The sequence below is a fragment of the Mastacembelus armatus genome, chromosome 19, assembly GCF_900324485.2.
Source record: "Mastacembelus armatus chromosome 19, fMasArm1.2, whole genome shotgun sequence".
In the NCBI taxonomy this organism is placed as follows: domain Eukaryota; kingdom Metazoa; phylum Chordata; class Actinopteri; order Synbranchiformes; family Mastacembelidae; genus Mastacembelus; species Mastacembelus armatus.
Window position 1 is genome coordinate 7,933,325 of NC_046651.1, and position 18,841 is coordinate 7,952,165.

The 18,841-nt window shown below is 42.1% G+C and overlaps 1 protein-coding gene across 1 annotated transcript; it reads left to right on the forward strand.

Moving 5' to 3' along the window:
• The first annotated feature begins 12,064 nt into the window (after positions 1 to 12,064).
• On the forward strand, positions 12,065 to 18,002 carry ercc4 (excision repair cross-complementation group 4). Its single transcript, XM_026316212.1, has 10 exons — positions 12,065 to 12,391; positions 12,597 to 12,777; positions 13,407 to 13,602; positions 14,112 to 14,319; positions 14,573 to 14,753; positions 14,866 to 14,997; positions 15,089 to 15,193; positions 16,061 to 16,718; positions 16,813 to 16,925; positions 17,063 to 18,002. The coding sequence occupies exons 1-10, from the start codon at positions 12,215 to 12,217 to the stop codon at positions 17,812 to 17,814; spliced, it is 2,703 nt and encodes a 900-aa protein (XP_026171997.1). The 5' UTR covers positions 12,065 to 12,214; the 3' UTR covers positions 17,815 to 18,002.
• The last annotated feature ends 839 nt before the right edge of the window (positions 18,003 to 18,841 follow it).

Below are 18,841 nucleotides of genomic sequence, written 5' to 3' on the forward strand. Positions count from 1 at the left end.
CTTTAGGGGATGTAACTCACTGTCATTATTTCAGTGAGTTGTGACGTGGACAGTGTACCCCTCCGTGTACAAATAAGCACCACTGGATTATTTAAATACTGGAGAAAACTACAATTGAAGTTGGAGTTGAAAGGAGTTGAAAGGCGCGAGTTGAATTATTAATCATTTGTGATTGACATTTGATATAAAAAAAATGCCCTCAGGTATTTTAAGTCACACGGTATTTAGAAATATGTGTGTCAATTCTAAGGCAACTTAGTTAAAGTTAGTCTGATCACCCACATTGACCCGTTACTGTAGTTTCTGGGTTCTGGTTTCGAGACCCTGGTTAACCCAGGGCGTTTCTGTGTGCAGGTTGCATTTTCTCCCCAAGTCTGCATGGGTTTTCCTCAAGTGCTACAATTACCTTCCACAGTCCAAACACATGCATGTTAGGTCAATTTATGACTCTAAATTGCCCTGAGGTGTGAATAGTTGGCTCTCTGTGCATTAGCCCTGTGATAGACTGGCGACCTGTAGTTCTGACAATAAACCTTACTTTTATGAGAAAGCTTTATAAAATACCCCTCATAATAGACTGAATTGCAGTTGTTTTTTTTTTTGCCGTCTCAAGTGATCAAATGTTAACCTGACTGTGCTTCTCCATCTCAGTTTATTTTAGTTTTCCTGTGACAAAGTTTGTGTTTGGCTTATTCAGAGAAGTAGAAATGCCTCCTCCATTCTGGCGGCTAAATGGATGATGATGATATTTGTCATTTCAAAAGTTCAGTCTTTTTAAACTTTTATCTGTCAAAACATGCATAAATCTGGGGACGCGTTAACAGCTGTGCAGAAGAAACGGCTAAAAGAGACGATGAAAAACAAGCAGTACCACTGAGGCAGCTGATAAGATGTGGCATTTTAACATAGAAATATCAACATATCCATTTTGAAATGGATTCATTTCATACACACTGCATTTTGTATTCATTTTTTTTCTCCACTCTCCCGGTGGTAAATTAGAGATTGGCTGACTCCGGCGCAGCCGAAGGGGAGTGAGCAGGTGGGTACTGTGTGCTTACGGACAGTTGAACAAATGGCTGTTATTGGACACAGCAGAGGAGATTGAATGTGGGTCTCACCGCTTACAAGACAGTAATTCATTCACAAACCCACACACACTAGTGCACCTGCGCATTTAGAGCTATTCTGCTCTGAAATTGATGTTCAGTCCCTGTGTTTTACTGCTTCAAAATTGTGATGATTTATAAAAATCACCACCGCAGTCTGTTTTTTTACGGAACATTAAAGCTTATTTTGGAGATTGCTGGCAAAAATAGATGGCAGCTCTCTGCACGGACTGGAGGTCAGTGATGTGGCCCTTGTTCTCAGCGCCATTCCTGCGGGAGATTTATTTTACTGTGAAAGATGAAAGCCAGTTTCTGTTCATTGATCCAGTGTCTTCCAAAGCTCGTACATGTAAACATACACATATAAGGACTGACTACACACGAAAGAGACGAGCCTCTCCAAAAACACACTCAGCAGTGATTCTCCTCATCCAGGAGTGCACTTCGAGTACATGTGGATTCAGGTCATGGGTTAGCTGCTTTTGAACACGAGGCCTACAGAATTTCTAGCTTGATAGCCTGGGAAGGATGTTAACATTTGAGACGTGAGCTGGGCAGATCACCAGAGACACAAAGAAGAGTCCAAGAAGTTATTACACACTAAAGACAACAGTGGTCATCAGATATTCTGGATTGCAAGGCATACAGGAAGGGGAGCAGCCAGATGAAAAAGCCAAAGCCACATGATACCATTAAAACGAGCTTCATCAGACTTTTCAACTCAGAAGTACTGACAGCTGAGGAAGTTCAATTCCACGCACATGAAGTTAGTACTTCTCATTCCTGTTGTTGCAGTCCAGAAAGAAATTTCACAACCAAATCTTTTGCAGTATAATGCTGGAGAACTTAAATCCACTTTTGTTTGGTTCACTCAGATTGCTTCCTGCTGGAGACTTGGAGATTTGTGTGGTAAACAATGACACCACTGACAGCTTTATCAAAAATTATACCCAAACAGAGAATTGCTTTCTAAATGGATTTGTGTAGTTATGGTATAATTCCTGATAATTCTGTGATATGATTATCAGCTTAAGTAGAAGAGTTTACTTGAATGTCTAGTCACGGCAGCTCTGCTCCCAGTCAGTGGCTTTTAATCACACACGGCCAAACGGCCGCTGTATGTGTTAAGCAGTAAAACTGAGTGAATTGAATTGAACAGCGGTGCATCCTGTCACAGGATCACATCATGTGCGACAGTATGTTTAGGTAGAGCCAAGCTAATGGGGGTGGTGGCCACTCAAACATTTTTTTTAAAAAAGAAATGAGTGAACTTTGTAGGGAGCATGACATGAAACTGTATTACAAAACACCAAAAGTTTGAAAACACTAGTCAACTAAACTCATCCAGTAGTAGTTCTATAACTGACATAGCATAAACCTGCATTGACAGATTTTTTAAAATTTTTTTATCCATTTTGTGGTTGTAAATACAACTCTGACATATCAACTGAAGTTGTGACTAATGTGGTCGCAAACAGCTGGTTGTTTACTCATCCAGCAGATGTGAAGTATTAGCATTCATGCCACTCTCCTTTTAGCGCTTTTTCAGCCCCCAACAATTTGTCTCTTGAGCTGCTAAACCTCCAGTATGTTCACAGTCTCATTGCTGACTCCATCTGTTTGGTGTAGGGCAGGTAGCACTTTTACAGCTTTTCCAGTGAAAACAGCTGTCTGATGCATTTGACGACAATACTGATGAGAGTACTGAGAGTGGACCAACCACAAAGACGTTAGAAATCAGCCAAACTGATCCCCCAGCTAATATCCTCATGCTACAAATGTAAAACTTAGATTGGGCACTCAGAAAAGTACAAGAACACGCACATGTACACATAAAGTACATGCAGGCATGCGTTCTGGCCAGGCTCCAGTACCACCACGCCTTCATTTCTCCATGCAACCCACAGGTGTTGGAGGGGACGCAAATGAAAGTTGGCGTATCCAATCATTTCCTGACGTCAGGGTGCCACCTCTCCTGGCGGCGGGCCCGCTGACAAGAGCGAGCCATCTGGGCAGCAGAGATCCGGCGACAGGCCCATCCATCCCTGTGCCCTGCCCTCTGGGCCTGCAGCCAGTGAGGCAGACTGGGAGAGCTGGCGGGGATAAGCGCTCCTCACTCGTTCGCCAAGCTGGAGCATGTTTTGATGATTCTAGCATTCAGTGGGGTCAAAAATGTGTATGAATAGCTTTGTTTATGGCAGCGGGCTGGTTTTAGTCACGTAGTCTGGTCACAGACATATCTCAGCATCCATAAATATTCCTTATTTATTTTGTCACATAATTATGTATATATTTTTTTTCATTATCTATTACCAGATGATATAAAAACAGTAGTGATACTAGACTGAGTAGTAAACATAGCATTAGAACACAGACATTTTCCTACAGTATATCTCCATCACACCCAACAATCACAGCAATAAATAGCTGCTGGTGGACGGGATGAAGCAGCAATGACAGCAAAAAAATACAAGAGGTTTTCAGTACCCTTCAGCTATAGGTTAATCATCGACAGAGAAGTACGTGCACAAAACTTTAGGAATTCAGAGGATAGTAATTGAGAGGTAGAGATAAAATAAAAGCTTCCTTTTCTTAGATAGAATGTCACTCTAAATGTCAATTTTCTGATAAATGTCTTCATAAAACTGGTAGAAAAAAAGGGTTTAGGAGTTGCCCAGTACATATCTGTCTTAGTATTAAAGAGATGACATTGACGGTCCGCAGGGATATTACTCTGGAGAAATCCTCTATTGTACTTGAGTCTTGTTCTCTCACTGTGTTGTTAGATCAGACATTTTTTTTTTTTTTTTGTTCACTTAGTCAGATATGGAACAGAAGGCTCCCTGTGACATTTACCCACAATACTGTTCTTCACACCACCACCAACTGGACTCCCACTCTCTCAAAGTGAAGATGGAAGATTGTTTCAACAGTTTGTTTGGACGTAGAACACAACCTCCCCAACAACTAGCCACCTGCTGACTAAATATGGCCGAATGCTGTTATTTAGCAGCACACAGGATGTGAGTGTAGTGGCTGATAGCCGGAAAGAGACGGGACTGGTTCATAAGGACAGTGAGGAGCACCTGTGCTCACCTAGATACACATCATTATGTGTCTCACTCTGTCTGTGTGCAGCTGAAAGCTATGTTTGTGAGGAAGCGGCCAGGGGAATAGTGTGACTACACTGCATTAATATATACTGACTTTAGACGTAGTATACACTGACTGTAATTGCTGCATTTGTTTAAAAAGTGAATATCGGGTATCAAAGTCTGGATAATCCCAAAATATTTAGGCTCGATAAAATTAATATTGCACCAGTATACAACAGTTTAGCAGAATTTGTAGCCATCTGATGTGTAAACTGCGATTTCTGTGATCACAACACCACAGTTATACATTAAAGTGAGCCAGGAAGGCCACCTACTGAAGAGCTATTGGATCCATGATAAAGATGTGACCATTTTCACACATAGCAGTATTTAAATTAACATAAACAGCGGAAGTTAAAAACATTATTTTTGCTCTTGTACCAAAAAACTGCTCTCAGTTTAATGAAGAAATCTACTGTGAGATCTGTTAGAATATGTAATAGGACCTTTATTTAAACAAAATTCATTTCAGGTGGATTAAGTGGGATTATTATTAAATGATTCTAAGGTGAAAACACTTCAGTAACAAATGGATTTTCTCAATCTGTGTCTCAGTAAAGTTTTTAAACTACACTGAAATACACAGGTACATTAAAGTACAACACAAAATACAACTATTGGATGGATTGCATGTTGCACAGAGGATGAAGCCCAGTGACATTCGACTTTCCCTTTGGCGTCACCATACGTCTGTGGTTTTTAGTGAACTGTATCTGTACCCTAATTATTGGATAAAATGCAATGAACTTTAAAGCAGGCATTCATGGTTTATTCATTTAGCTGATAAGGAAAAAAAAGAAAAATCATTGGTTTTTACAGTTTGACCAACATTTGGTTTAAAAAATACTGGCAAAAATCCTAAAATTTCAATTAACCTCAGTTGTTCATTGCAGAGGTTAACATGCTAAGACTCTTTAGTACTTAGCAAAACTTAAAATAGTGAATATGGTAAACATTATACCTGTTAAACATCAGCATGTTAGCTTTGTCATTAAAACCATGTTATCAAGTTGATGTTAGGATTGAGCTCGTGTCTAGCTACAGGGCCACTAGCATGGCTGAATACAGTCATGTTAATCCTGTACACACAGACTGTTCACCAAAAGGTAGTTTAGCCACTATTTACACCTCTGTGTGACATTATTCCCATTAGAAATGCCTGTATTGATTGGCAGGCTGGGTAATTTATTTTATTGTAATGTGTCAATAAAATTTTAAAAAAATCAGAAATCTGAAATATCTAAGGGGCAGATATTGCAATATTCTGCTTTTATTGTTTACTATCTCTTCTAAAGCCAAAATATGCTAATCTGAGTACATACACGTATCTTTTTTCATTATCATTCAGCCACAGTAGACCTTGGGTATATTCCACATCATGTTAGTTCACTGAGTTGGAAAGTTCAGAGTTCTTTGCAGGCCAACACTAACCAACCTGGAGTTTCTTTTAACTGGCAGTGCAATTTGAAGTGTGCCGTGGCGGCCATTTCCCACTGTCATCACCGCACTCTCTCCTCGCTGCTGTGTCGCTTCAATAAGACCCCCAAGGAGCAGCAGAGTGTAACAGCCGGATAGAAGTGAACACGTCTTGAAACCTCTTGCTATTCACTAAGCGGATGCACTTACACAACCCATAATAACACACACAGACACTCGTGCACACATGTGACGGTTACACATATAGATTCTGGCAAATACAGTATGGTACATTTTCTTCATACACACATAGTCAGGTAGGCTGTCTGACTTCCTGCCTCTCTGGGAATATTTCCTCTCACAACTCTTAGCTTGCTTTAACGCATGACAGCACATCTGCATGCCATTACTGTTGGTTTCGACACTAATGGAGCCATTTCACCAGGCAATAAACTGTGGGGGAACATTAGTGGCCAAGATGCAGGCTAACAACACACTAAACTGATGGGTGCCGACGTGCTGTGCATTGCTGAAAGGTAGATGCTGTGAGGTGAGGTAACAGTCATTCTAAATAATAGCATTCCTCAGTTTTTCGGCTAAGGATGAACATAAGAAGCGAGAAGCCCCAGCATTTAATTTGAGTTTGGTTTAATGTATGTTGCACAAGCGTTTCTACCTTTACTGCAAAATTTTTCATTCTTTTATTTCACCCATAAACTAAAGATTAACAAATGCTCACATGTGGTTAATTCATTAAACTCTTCCCTCCAGATTCCCCTTCTATGTGTTTATGGCCACGATTTCATGCTTTTAACATGTTGACACTCAAATTTAATCTGTGCTTGTAATTAGCCTGGCCCCACCACCATAAGCAAAAATAGAGGCAGAGTGATTAAAACAGGAAAATCCAATTACACATGCTTCTTATGACAGTGAGCATTGACTGACGAGGTGGCAGCTCCACCTATAGGATACAGTACGGCAACAACACAAACACACATTAACGCAATATGAGCACATACTGGCATACGCGTATGACAGAGGCTGCACAGACAAACATACACTACCACAACAATACTAATTAATCCAGATGTCTTTTCCCACACAGGATATCCTTGGCTTTCATTCCCTCCTCAATTAGCCTGAACTTCTTACTGTTATGCTAGTGTTTGGATTATGAGGTATTATAGAGGAATGGTAATGTTCAAAATCCTCCTTTGCCTTTAGCTTACTGCATCAGACGCTTCGCAGCTATCTGGCTTTTCTAAGAAGTGGGTGTTTGCGGAGACAGAGCCATTCTTTAGGTGTTTTTATGTGATTTTTGACTCTTTCTCTCGTCTCCCAAGGACAAGAGTCTTGATAACCACACAGAACACTACATACTGTACCTCACATTTTCTCTGTTAGTTAGTTAGCCTCACTGACCTATATTCAAATGTTAATTAGGAAACCTGCTGAACTTCCAAGGTGATTACATGAATGAAAAGAAAAATAGAACGTTAAGTATAAAATTATAGCTTTCAGTACATTTCAGCAGTGTTTGACTCCCAGTGTTGTTACACTTATATATAGCTATAGACAAAATTAATTGGGAACTACACTCCCCCACAGGTCTTCAGGCTGATTAGACCTGGGTTCAGCTATTCTGAGAACTGTGTCATGGGCGGACGTTTTGACATGTCATAGCAGGAGAAGCACAGGTGTAGCTAATTACATTAATGAGTGGATCTGGAGCTTGAGAACGTACGAGGAACACACACCCAAATCCTCACACATACTGCTAGGATCGCGGGACGCAGTCACTATTACTGTTGTTAGTTTCGCCCGTGTTTGGCAAGTCCAAATGTCACCCACAAATAAAGCTCTGTGACATCTGCTACAGCATATGAGGACGTATATGTCTTTCGTGAAAAGGGTCTAATGAGATTAGCGTGGGATCTAGTGGTGAGGGAGATCAAATAGTACAAGATCAAGTGCATCCAGACAGTACTAATGAGAGGTCTTATTAGGAGTATCATGACACTTCTCTGGCAAAATATAACTTAGACTGCTAAAGTCCAGTACGTACATTTGCTAACTGTGTGTTCTTAAATATACTGTCATGTCAGTGAGTTAGGAAGCTTCTGAGAAATGCAGACTGAACTCCAATGCACCTGGGCAATATCTTCAGTCTGCACACCCCATCCCCCCTCCCCATCACAGAGCATGGAGGCTTGCCTCGCCAGGACATCGCCGGTAGAGATCAAATCAGCCTGTGAGCTGCCTTGATCTCTGCCTGTCTCCTATGGTTCGTTCTTGTTCCCCCTTGCCTCTATATGTCTGGTCCAGGAAGCTCAGCATTGTGGATTTGAGGTCTGCCCTGATAGCAGGCCCCCGGATCTGTCAGGATTTAGGTTTTATTGGTTTATAGAAATAGAAAAATATGTGTCTGCAATATCAAACTGAAAGCTTTGATGCAATAGATCGTGCGGGGGGGGGAAATATACTACAAAAACAGCTGCAGTTCTTCCATTATTGCTCATGAGAGAGACTGAGTGAGATCTGCTAATGGCTCTTGAAAACTCTGCATGTGAGTCCCTCTGCAGTGTGGGTATTTCTGTGTTTGTGCTTGGTGCTGGATCTCACAAACACACAATCCCTACTTCTGCCTGTATTGTACAAGCTCACAGCACTCACACGAGTAGCAGTCATTCCCACTGACATCCAATCCACAGCCTGTAATGTGTCTCCCCTGTCACCTACTGACACCATCCTCCAAACCTCCAGTCTGCCAGTCCCATTGAATTATTTATCTAATATACCCATTTGACAAAGCCAGCCATTGTGCTACTTCACCAAATATTACAGGCAAGAAAAATTTGTTTATCTGTCTCGCTGTGTCTCACTCCTTCACTTCTTGTTATTGTCTCTTCCTCTCCCTCTTGTCTCCTCAGCTCTTCTCTCTGCGCCTTTTTCTCATCTTTCCTCACAAACGCCACATTCCCCTCTTCTTCATTGGCATCTGCTGTCACAGTGATTTGCTAAAGTGGATGTGACAGGCAACAAGCATGTTAAAATAAACCATACATTTACTTCAATAGATTTCCTTTTCAATTCTTCTGCCTCTGTTTCATGCTGTGTTTGACAGTGAGGGACTGCATTTTCCTCTCTGCTATAATGTTTATACTCTTGTTTTGTCTGATAATATATGTAAATTGCAGCCCTGGAAAAAACGTAGGTCTCTTTGCTTTTACTAATCAGCTCCCACCATTACGTAAACAAAGAAATTACTTGTGCATGTGTCATTACGGTTAAGCGTTACAGGGGCTGCCTGACTGATGGTGCTTGACCCAGCTCTGAGTGCCAAAACATTCCTCTCCCTCATCTATATTTCAGAGCACTGAGGGTGTTCTGTTATCATCTCAATTTGTGAACATGCAGCGGCACCACTTTGCCGTTTCCAAGCACCATAATCTTTAGTCACGTTCCCTTAAGGTTCCGGTGTGGAAAGGTTCATGGCTGCCTGAAACGCTGCACATGTAGTACATGCAGCATCTCCGGTACTGTTGGAGTATGTTTATTCCTGCCGAACCCCAGCTCGGCTTGCAGCATTTTTCATATTTCGTGACTGCTGCTAGCTCTGAAAGGCTTTTCAGTGAGTCATGCTTTTCAGAATTTGACCCTGAGTCGGTTGGCTCGACACAAGGTGCAGCCTGAGAGTTTTTGGCCTAGCATTTAATTATACACACATACAATAGCCCCATGCACATCTGGTATTATTGGGAAACTATTCTACTATTGTAGATTTGAATAAAGCTTATTAGTTTCAGCTTCCTTTCAAAATATTACAGCCTTCTAAAAACCTTTCCAAAAAACGAAAAAAAAAAAAAAAAAAAGATTCAAACAGATCATTTTTCTATACATGTTTTTATAGTTTGATGAAGGTATAAAATGTGCTGGAAGGAAGATTTTGTTAAAGAGACAGACTAGCTGTTTCCTCTGTCTCCAGTTTTTGTGCTAAGCTAATAGTCTTCTGGATCTAGCTTCAAATTCAACATTCAAATAGAAGACTAGCATCAGTGTTCTCAACTCTCAGTAAGAAAGGAAGTTAGTATATTTCCCAAAATGTCAAGCTATTCCTTTAAAGAGTGTGTGTGAACCTCCAGAGGCTTTGTGTTTGGCCCTTAGAACCTAGCTGGCTCTCAGGCTTAGCCCTCCATTTACAACAAAACCCTGCTGCTTCTCTCTCTTCTTAATGAGGGCTGGAGGGATGTATTGGGCCTTTAGCTGTTTTCTCTTCTCTCTGCTTTTTTCTCTCGCTCCCTCTTTTATTCCTCCTACACTGCAGTCAGCCAGTGTTAAATATCTCATCTCATTTTATCCTCTAGCCTGCCATCAGTTCCAAGCTTTTCTCCTCTCATTTACAGCGGTGCCACAACATCCAACACAGGGCACATCAGCTGCCAAACTTACACTTTTACTCGTCTGTCTTAGCACAAAGACAATCGACTCAACTGTTTTTGCCACAATCCTTATTAATAAGCGACAACCAGGCTGACCCGCCAACCGTGGAAACATGCTGGTCCCTCTAAGCACATTTATGGATTGTTGGATTCAGATTCATGTGCCTTCAATCAGCAATAATAGCAGAATCAATTCTGTTGCTTTATTTTCTTTCTCTTTTTAGTCAGTGTTGTGTTACAGCTCAATCAAAATTGCCTGTTTCATGTTTTCGTCTCTGTATCAAGCTGCTGATTGTCTCACAGAAGATGCTGGACAGACACAAATATTCTCACACACAAATCGCCCCGGAGGCAGATTCGACTTGTAAGATGCTCGACTTCGCAAAACAAAGCACTTCACTGCTCCCTATAGGCTTGTCCAAGACGGTGCATTACTTTAATCGTCAGGGTTGTTTCTCTATCTGTGCACTCAATTGTCCTGCATTTTTGTGCTGCTCCCACAAGCCAGTGTTTTTTCTTAGTGCAGTCTGTCATTTGCTATTTAACTGTGACGTGTAGGAGTCATAAATAGGAATAAGCAGGTATAGATAATGCATGGATGGATGCAGGAGTCACTAGGGAAGTAAAATTGCAGGGTTTCCAGAGAGCTGCTGTGACCGATTATGTTTCATTCCTATAAAAAGTTCAGAGGAACTTTGTCTTAATTTAGCCAATTGATGCTTTTTAAAGCAAATGGATAAAAATAGAAACATGGTTCTCAAGCAAAACACGAGGCTGTAAAAGACAATTAGGAGATGCAAGACAGCCTTTGTTGGATTTTATACTCAACTGAAAACCCAAGTATTGTCCATTCTGTCTTCATATTTCTAAGAAACAACATTGTCTAACCCTTCATACTAAAGCGGAGCCTCATTTTTCTTTTTCGCAACATTAATGAAAGTCATTATTGATGGAAAACTCACTGAAATATACGTTTTAAATAATACAGCCACTTAACTCCTACATCCTGCAATAGTCCTTCACCCCTCATTTATTCAGAGTGAGGATATTAAAAGAAATTAGTTTTCCTGACAGATTCAATCACCAGTGTTAACACAGTTTCCTGAGTCATTTCAAGGGTAAGTTTACTTAACTTTGTCGAGTAGAACAGAGTAATAAGAGAGAAAGTATTGTCCAGATAACTCATAATGAGTCCCACTTAGGGGTCCATGTGATGAGTTATATAATCTGGCTCCACACAGAGTCAGCACATCACACGGCGGATGACTGACACATGCAAACATCAAAGTGGCTAAAATCAAGCTTGAAGTCTCAGTGTGTGTGCCCAGCATCATCAGGCTCCTGTGCTGTCATTCATGAGCTCAGGCGTACTCTGGTCTCCTCAGCCTTCTCTCTTATGGCACAGAAATGTGGGCTGACACATCAGAGTTTTACACAGCCCTGCTGGCAGGCTTTGTTGCACAAGCATATTACGGCTTTGCTCCTGTCGGTACGTTACAGGAATAATCCACCTGAAAACACATTAATACTGTCACTAAAACAGCTGCTGGCTCTGTATGCCACGTTTCTGAGCCCATTGTAATGCTAGTGTATTCCTTATTATTATGTGGATTAGTGTTTCACTGGTGGTGGTATTGCAACCTAAAAACCAGATATGATATGAAATAACTTTAAATGTAATGTTTTGTGCCAAACTATAAGATTTTCTTCACATGAACTGAATCATAAATACAGTCTTCCCTAAAGATTGATTTCAGTTTGCTTTAACAGTAAACTGATTATGTCACATTATTATTATATGAACATATAAAAACACAGCAGCGCTTACAGTGTGTTCGTGAGCATAATGGATAAATTACATCAGCATTAACACTACCTGTCACTAGGGGGCGCGCTTGGTCTTGAACGTCACACTCACCGTCATGTTCTCGTTTGTTTTTAGCGCCATATGACCGGATGTGCCGTTTCAAAACATTGAACCGCATATACGAGCAGAGCAGCAGCGGGTGTTTCCCGGTGGATACCGTCGATTTAAGCGGACATAACGGCTTCGGGACTTCGGTGGCCAGAGGACCGTTCCGGTGGCTCCAACATGGGGGGACCGCTGCTGGAGTTTGAGACCGAGATGTTCCTGGCTCTGTTCGGCTGCGACGGGCTGCTGGTGGCCGCGGAGGGGATGGGGATAGACCGTATCCTGCTGCAGTTCATGCGGGTTTATTCGGAACAGGATAGCCTCGTCCTCCTGCTCAACACAAGCCCACCTGAACAGGTGAGCTTAGCTTCATGCTGCCCTTGAACGCCTCATGACTGGCCCCTCGATGGGTGATCTGGGGCAGCACCGTGGCTAATACAGACAGCTTTACTGTTCGGTAGTTTTAAGTTTATAGTTTTACAATTACTCTCTGCTGCAGCCAATATGTCTGATGTACATGTACATAAAAAAGAGTTGGTTTAACAGGATATGTTCTCCTCAGGAGTATTTCACAGAGCAGCTGCGAGTGGAGGGGGTGACCCACCTGCCCAGGACGGTGACCAGCGATGTCCCGAGCACTGAGCGTTATAACGTTTACACGGAGGGAGGGGTGCTGTTCGTTACCAGCAGAATCCTGGTGGTCGACTTCCTCACTGACCGCATCCCTGCTCATCTCATATCAGGTCACAAGGCTGCCTGATCAAGGCTAAAACGAGAGCTGTGTGTGTGTTTTGTTACATTGAGTGATCTTATGTATCACCAGCCCCAGTTACTTTTGGAGCAACTATTTGTATATTTCTGTAATATTATAGTATGTCAGTTCTCTAAATAGGACATAAATGTAACAGCAACCTAAAATGATACACAGTTTAAAAGACTCAAATAATGAGGTCCTGAATGCAAACATAAAACTGCTATCAGGAATTGAATTCTCTTTATTTACATCCCAACAGCTGGCCGTCAAAGACTGAATTAAAGCCGTCTTTTTACACAGAATAGAAGTGTCTACACAGAATGAAATGTAGGAGGAGTTCATTTAAGTCAGGACATATACTGTGAAAAACATGCCAATCCATGCTTTCAGAACATGCCTACAGCCTGGTACTATTGTATTTTGTCTAGCATTTAACAGATGTTTTAGGCTACTAAGGTCGTGTTTGCACCTACATTTAAGGAATACCTTGATTTGTTAAGATGATCCAGGGCATCGTCCAGAATCTTGTTGTCTTTATGTGTTCACATGTTATCATATGTAGGATTAATAATTGTTGATGTCTACACTAAACGCAACATTTCTGTGCCAATCCCTCAGGCATCCTGGTGTACCGTGCCCATAAAATCATTGAATCATGTCAGGAGGCCTTCATCCTTCGTCTGTTCAGACAGAAGAACAAGACAGGCTTCATTAAGGCCTTCACTGACAAAGCCACAGCTTTCTCCTCTGGCTTCTGCCAGGTGGAACGTGTCATGAGGAACCTCTTTGTCAAAAAGCTCTACCTGTGGCCCAGGTGAGATAAAGACCTTTTTCACAGTAAACCTTTTGACATGTCATAGCAGGAAGGGAGTACGGTGGATTAGTGGTTAGCGCTGCTGCCTCGCAACCAGAAAGTCCCATGTTTGTAAGCCAGCAGGGGCCTTTCTGTGTGGAGTTTGCATGTTCTCCCTGTGCTTGTGTGGGTTTTCTCCAGGTACTCTGGTTTCCTCCCACAGTCCAAAAACATGTATGTCAGGTTGATTGGTGACTCTAAATTGCCCATAGGAGTGAGTGTGAGTGTGTGAGGTTGTTTGTCTCTATGTGGCCCTGTGATGGACTGGTGACCTGTCCAGGGTGGACCCCTGCCTTTCACCCAGAGAGAGCTGGGATAGGCTCCAGCAGATCCCTGGGACCCTGGTTAGGAATAAGTGGGTATAGATGATGGATGTATGTCAGAACAAGCACAGGCTGAATGAATAAAGTAATATCTGTATGAACCCCTGTCCTTCTTTACCTTTGGGCTCTGTGTATTTCCCTCAATAGATTCCAAGTGTCAGTAAACACAGCACTGGACAGGCACAAGCCAGAAGTTGTGGAGCTCCATGTTTCATTAACACCAGCTATGAGGGCCATCCAAAGCTCCATCCTGGACATTATGAGTGCCTGTCTAAAGGAGCTGAAACGCTACAACCCCACCCTGGAGGCTGAGGACCTCTCCCTGGAGAACACACTGGGCAACGCCTTTGAAAAGGTCTATAACTGACAGTTAGGAAGCATAAGGAATTAAACATTTGGGAAGATGTGCTATAATGCAAACTATACTATGTTTCTCTTTATCTGCCTTCTTGCTGTTTCATCCGTTTTATTGTGTTGTTTAGTGACTAGCTCCTTTAAAGAGAACACAGTCTGAAAGGCCTTGTTGTTCTTCATGATCAGAGGATTTACCACAGGTGGTTAAACTTCATTGTTTAGAGCTGCGTTTGACTTCACTTTACTCTGTCCAGACAATCCGTCACTACCTGGACCCCTTGTGGCACCAGCTAGGAGCAAAGACCAAAGCCCTGGTCCAGGACCTGAAAGTGCTGAGGGTTCTGCTGCTCTACCTCACCCAGTATGATTGTGTCACCTTCCTCAATCTGCTCGAGTCGTTGCGCTCCAGCCAAAAGATCTTTGGCTCCAATTCAGGTAAATCAAAAGTACTTAATTGTTTAGAGTACTTTAAGTAAAAAAATGTGCAGAATGTTTGTAAGATAATATTTTTTTCTGTTTGGTTGAATGTGCCTGTTGTAACCATCAGGGTGGCTGTTCCTGGACTCCAGCACTTCCATGTTTGTGAACGCGAGGAGCAGGGTGTACCGTATCCCCGAGAGCAAGAAGAAGCTCAAGGTGGGAGCAGAGCCAGAAAAGCCAAAGTCAGCCTCTGCTTCAGGTAACTGACCAATGAACGGACTGTACAATGTCATCTGCTAAATATGTTTATTGTTGATAAAATAAGCAAAGTGTTTGTGTCTGTTTTTCAGAGGTGAAGCGGGAGCTGGTGCTGGAGAAGAGCCCAAAGTGGGAAGCTCTGACTGAGGTGCTGCAGGAGATTGAGAAGGAGAACAAGAGCTCTCAATATGAACCAGGTTAGAAGTTACTCCTGTTAAGTGTGATAATAGTCCATCATGTCAACAGTGTACTGATTTACAGGATGTATAATATATAATTGAACACAATTTTGTAAATGCTGCTTTTTTGAAGAGACAAAGCACATAAGATGAAATCCTCAGGTTAAATTACATTTTAGATTTAGAATCCACTTAGACACAGCAAAGCTGGGCTGATATGTCCTAGTTTACTGCTTGGTTTGCAGACTGCACCATACGCATGTCACACACATACTGTAATTGCAGAACACAGTGAGACAAGCTAGTCCCGATGATATTGGAACACATACAGTAGATACAGCACAATAGACCATCAAGAGATGGATTCTGATAGCTGGTTCATTTTTTTTGATCCAGTTCCAAAATGTCCAGATTCATTTAGCTCATCCAATTTTTTTTATTCACATTCTCTGTTTAGTCCGTACAGTTTCTCTTCCTGACACTACAGGCACTGGCACAGACAAGAGACTGATGGTGTGTAAAAACACCTGCTGCAAACACAGCAAAAGGACACAATCAGTGAGAACAGGGGTCAACACAGTGTCCATGCTTTGAGTGTCATAATCACCATAGTTTCTGTTGCTCAGTGTCGTGTCTGGTTAATAGTCCATAAATCACAATTTATGGGACCGGTAGTGTTGCAGAAGTCATTAGACAAAAGTAGATACTTAAATATGAGGTCATATCTTTTGTTACATAAAACAGTTGAAAATTTTGATCATTCTTGGTACAAATGTATCTTTTTTTATATTATAAATCACAATTACAGGGTTATCTCCACCATAGAAATGATCTACTAAAATCTGCCATGTGTACTGTCTTAACTACCTAACATGTCCCCTGTAGGTCGTGTGCTGATCTGTGCCAGCGATGACCGGACTTGTGCGCAGCTGCAGCAGTACATCAGGCACGGCTCTGACTGGCTGCTCAACCGACTGTATTCCCGCACAATCGGTAAACGTGACTCAGCTGCAGCCGCTGCCGTTGAGCTGGACTCACACAAAAAGGGCAAAGGTTGGCACAAGAAAGGGGCCAAGGGAAAGGAACCTGCACAGAAAAAATCCAAAAAGAGTAAAAGCAGACCGTCTCTGACCCTGACCCAGATGGTGGGGATGGAGGAGACAGATGGTGCAGCAAGGATGGGCAGCAGCGGGGATGAAGATAAATTGATGGAGGAGGATGAAGACGAGGAAGAACAGCTGAAGTTAGATTTGTCATCAGATGCCTATTATGGCATCGTAAAAGAGCCTCTGACTGTCATTCACCCACTGAAAGGCTGCACAGACCCTCACAGCTTGACTCGTGTGCTGCATGAGGTGGAGCCCGGTTTTGTGGTGCTGTACGATGCTGAGGTGAGTTTTGTTCGCCAGCTGGAGATCTACAAAGCCTGCCGGCCTGGAAAGCCACTCAGGGTGTATTTCCTAATCTATGGGGGCTCGACAGAAGAGCAGAAGTACCTGACAGCGTTGTCTAAGGAAAAGAAAGCCTTTGAACACCTCATCAGGTCAGAAGATTCCTTTCCACTCAAGTACCTTTTGCAACATATGATCATTTGAGGTTGCTGAGTCACTCATTGGTACTTGTGTGTTATACTACAGGGAAAAAGCTACTATGGTCATCCCGGAGGAGAGGGAGGGGCGAGAAGACACCAACCTGGACCTTGCTAGAAATTTAGAGCCTGCCAATTCCACCACCAACACTCGCAAAGCAGGCATGTCCTTTTTTTTTTTTTTTAGTTGTTTATGAAAGGTCTATATTTGTTCTCTATATTTTAATTTCTTTGAATTTCCTTAGCAGTTTTTTAATTGACTCATTGGTTTGTATTTGAATTTTCTGTCTGATAACCAGGAGGCCAGGAGCAGCCCAAAGAGCCCTCCCGAGTCATCGTGGATATGCGTGAGTTCCGCAGTGAGCTGCCTTCTTTGCTGCACCGCCGAGGACTGGACATTGAGCCTGTCACCCTTGAAGTGGGTGACTACATTCTGACCGCGGACACATGCGTGGAGCGAAAAAGCGTCAGTGATCTGATTGGCTCATTGCAGAGCGGCCGCCTTTACACCCAGTGCCTCTCCATGACCCGCTACTACAGGAAACCGGTGCTGCTAATTGAGTTTGACCCAGCTAAGCCTTTTTCCTTAGTGGCCCGATCAGATTTCCGTCACGAGATATCATCTAATGACATTTCTTCAAAACTCACCTTACTCACGTTGCATTTTCCCAGACTCCGTATTCTCTGGTGCCCCTCCCCACATGCCACAGCTGAGCTTTTCTTTGAGCTGAAGCAAGGCCGCCCTGAACCCAATGCTGCAGCAGCTCAGGCAGTCACAGCCGAGTCGGACATTGTGGCTGAGTCAGCAGAACTCTACAACCCTGGACCCTATGACTTCCTGTTGAAAATGCCTGGAGTAAATATAAAAAATTACAGAACTCTTATAAAAAATGCAGACAGCCTAGCAGATTTAGCCAAACTTAGCCAGGACAGGCTTGCAGAAATACTCGGGAATGCTAACAATGCTAAGTTACTGTTTGAGTTTCTGCATAATGCCGCTGATGTTCCAGCTCCTGCGCAGAAGACCAAACAGACATTCCCCAATGTATAAATGAGAGAATTTGACTTAGATGTCTGATTTTTTTTTTTTTTTTTTTTTTAAATTTCACCCAATATCTTTGCACTATGAAGTTGAAATTGTCACTGTAGAGTTAAAATTTGTATCATATTAATGTATAGAATGAAGTGAAATAGTGGAAAACTTTTGCAGATGTGTGTGATGTAGATTTTATAGTCTTTTTAAATACCTTCTGAAAAAATAAAATTAAAGATTTTTATTTATTATCTAAAAGTAAACATATTTTGTTATTTTTTTTGTTCTATTTTACTATAGTCCAAAAATTTATGGAGCACCTTTAGATTAGGTAAAATCCATCCATCCATTATCTATACCCACTTATTCCTAACCAGGGTCACAGGGATCTGCTGGAGCCTATCCCAGCTCTCTCTGGGTGAAAGGCAGGGGTACACCCTGGGCAGGTCACCAGTCCATCACAGGGCCACATAGAGACAAACAACCTCACACACTCACACTCACTGCTATGGGCAATTTAGAGTCACCAATCAACCTGACATACATGTTTTTGGACTGTGGGAGGAAACCAGAGTACCTGGAGAAAACCCACACAAGCACAGGGAGAACATGCAAACTCCACACAGAAAGGCCCCTGATGGGTTACAAACATGGGACTTTCTGGTTGTGAGGCAGCAGCGCTAACCACTAATCTACTGTGCTGCATCATTAGGTAAAATGTTAATGTAAATTTCAATACATTTAAAATATTTTACATATTTGCCATTTTTGAGTTGTGGTAAATTTTGAAACATTACACTTACTATTCCATCCATCATCTAACTGAGCTAATCCCAGGTGACAGTGGGCAAAACTACAGGTTGTACCCTGGATGGATCACTAACTCCACTCAGAAAGGCCCCAGGTTTACCAGGATTTGAACCCAGAATGGTTTTGGTGTGAGGCAGTAGTGGAAACCACCATGCTGCCCTGTTATTCAGAAGAAACACTTCTGAAATACCACAAAATCATATTCTGTAAAACTACTAAATACAGCTGTCCAGTA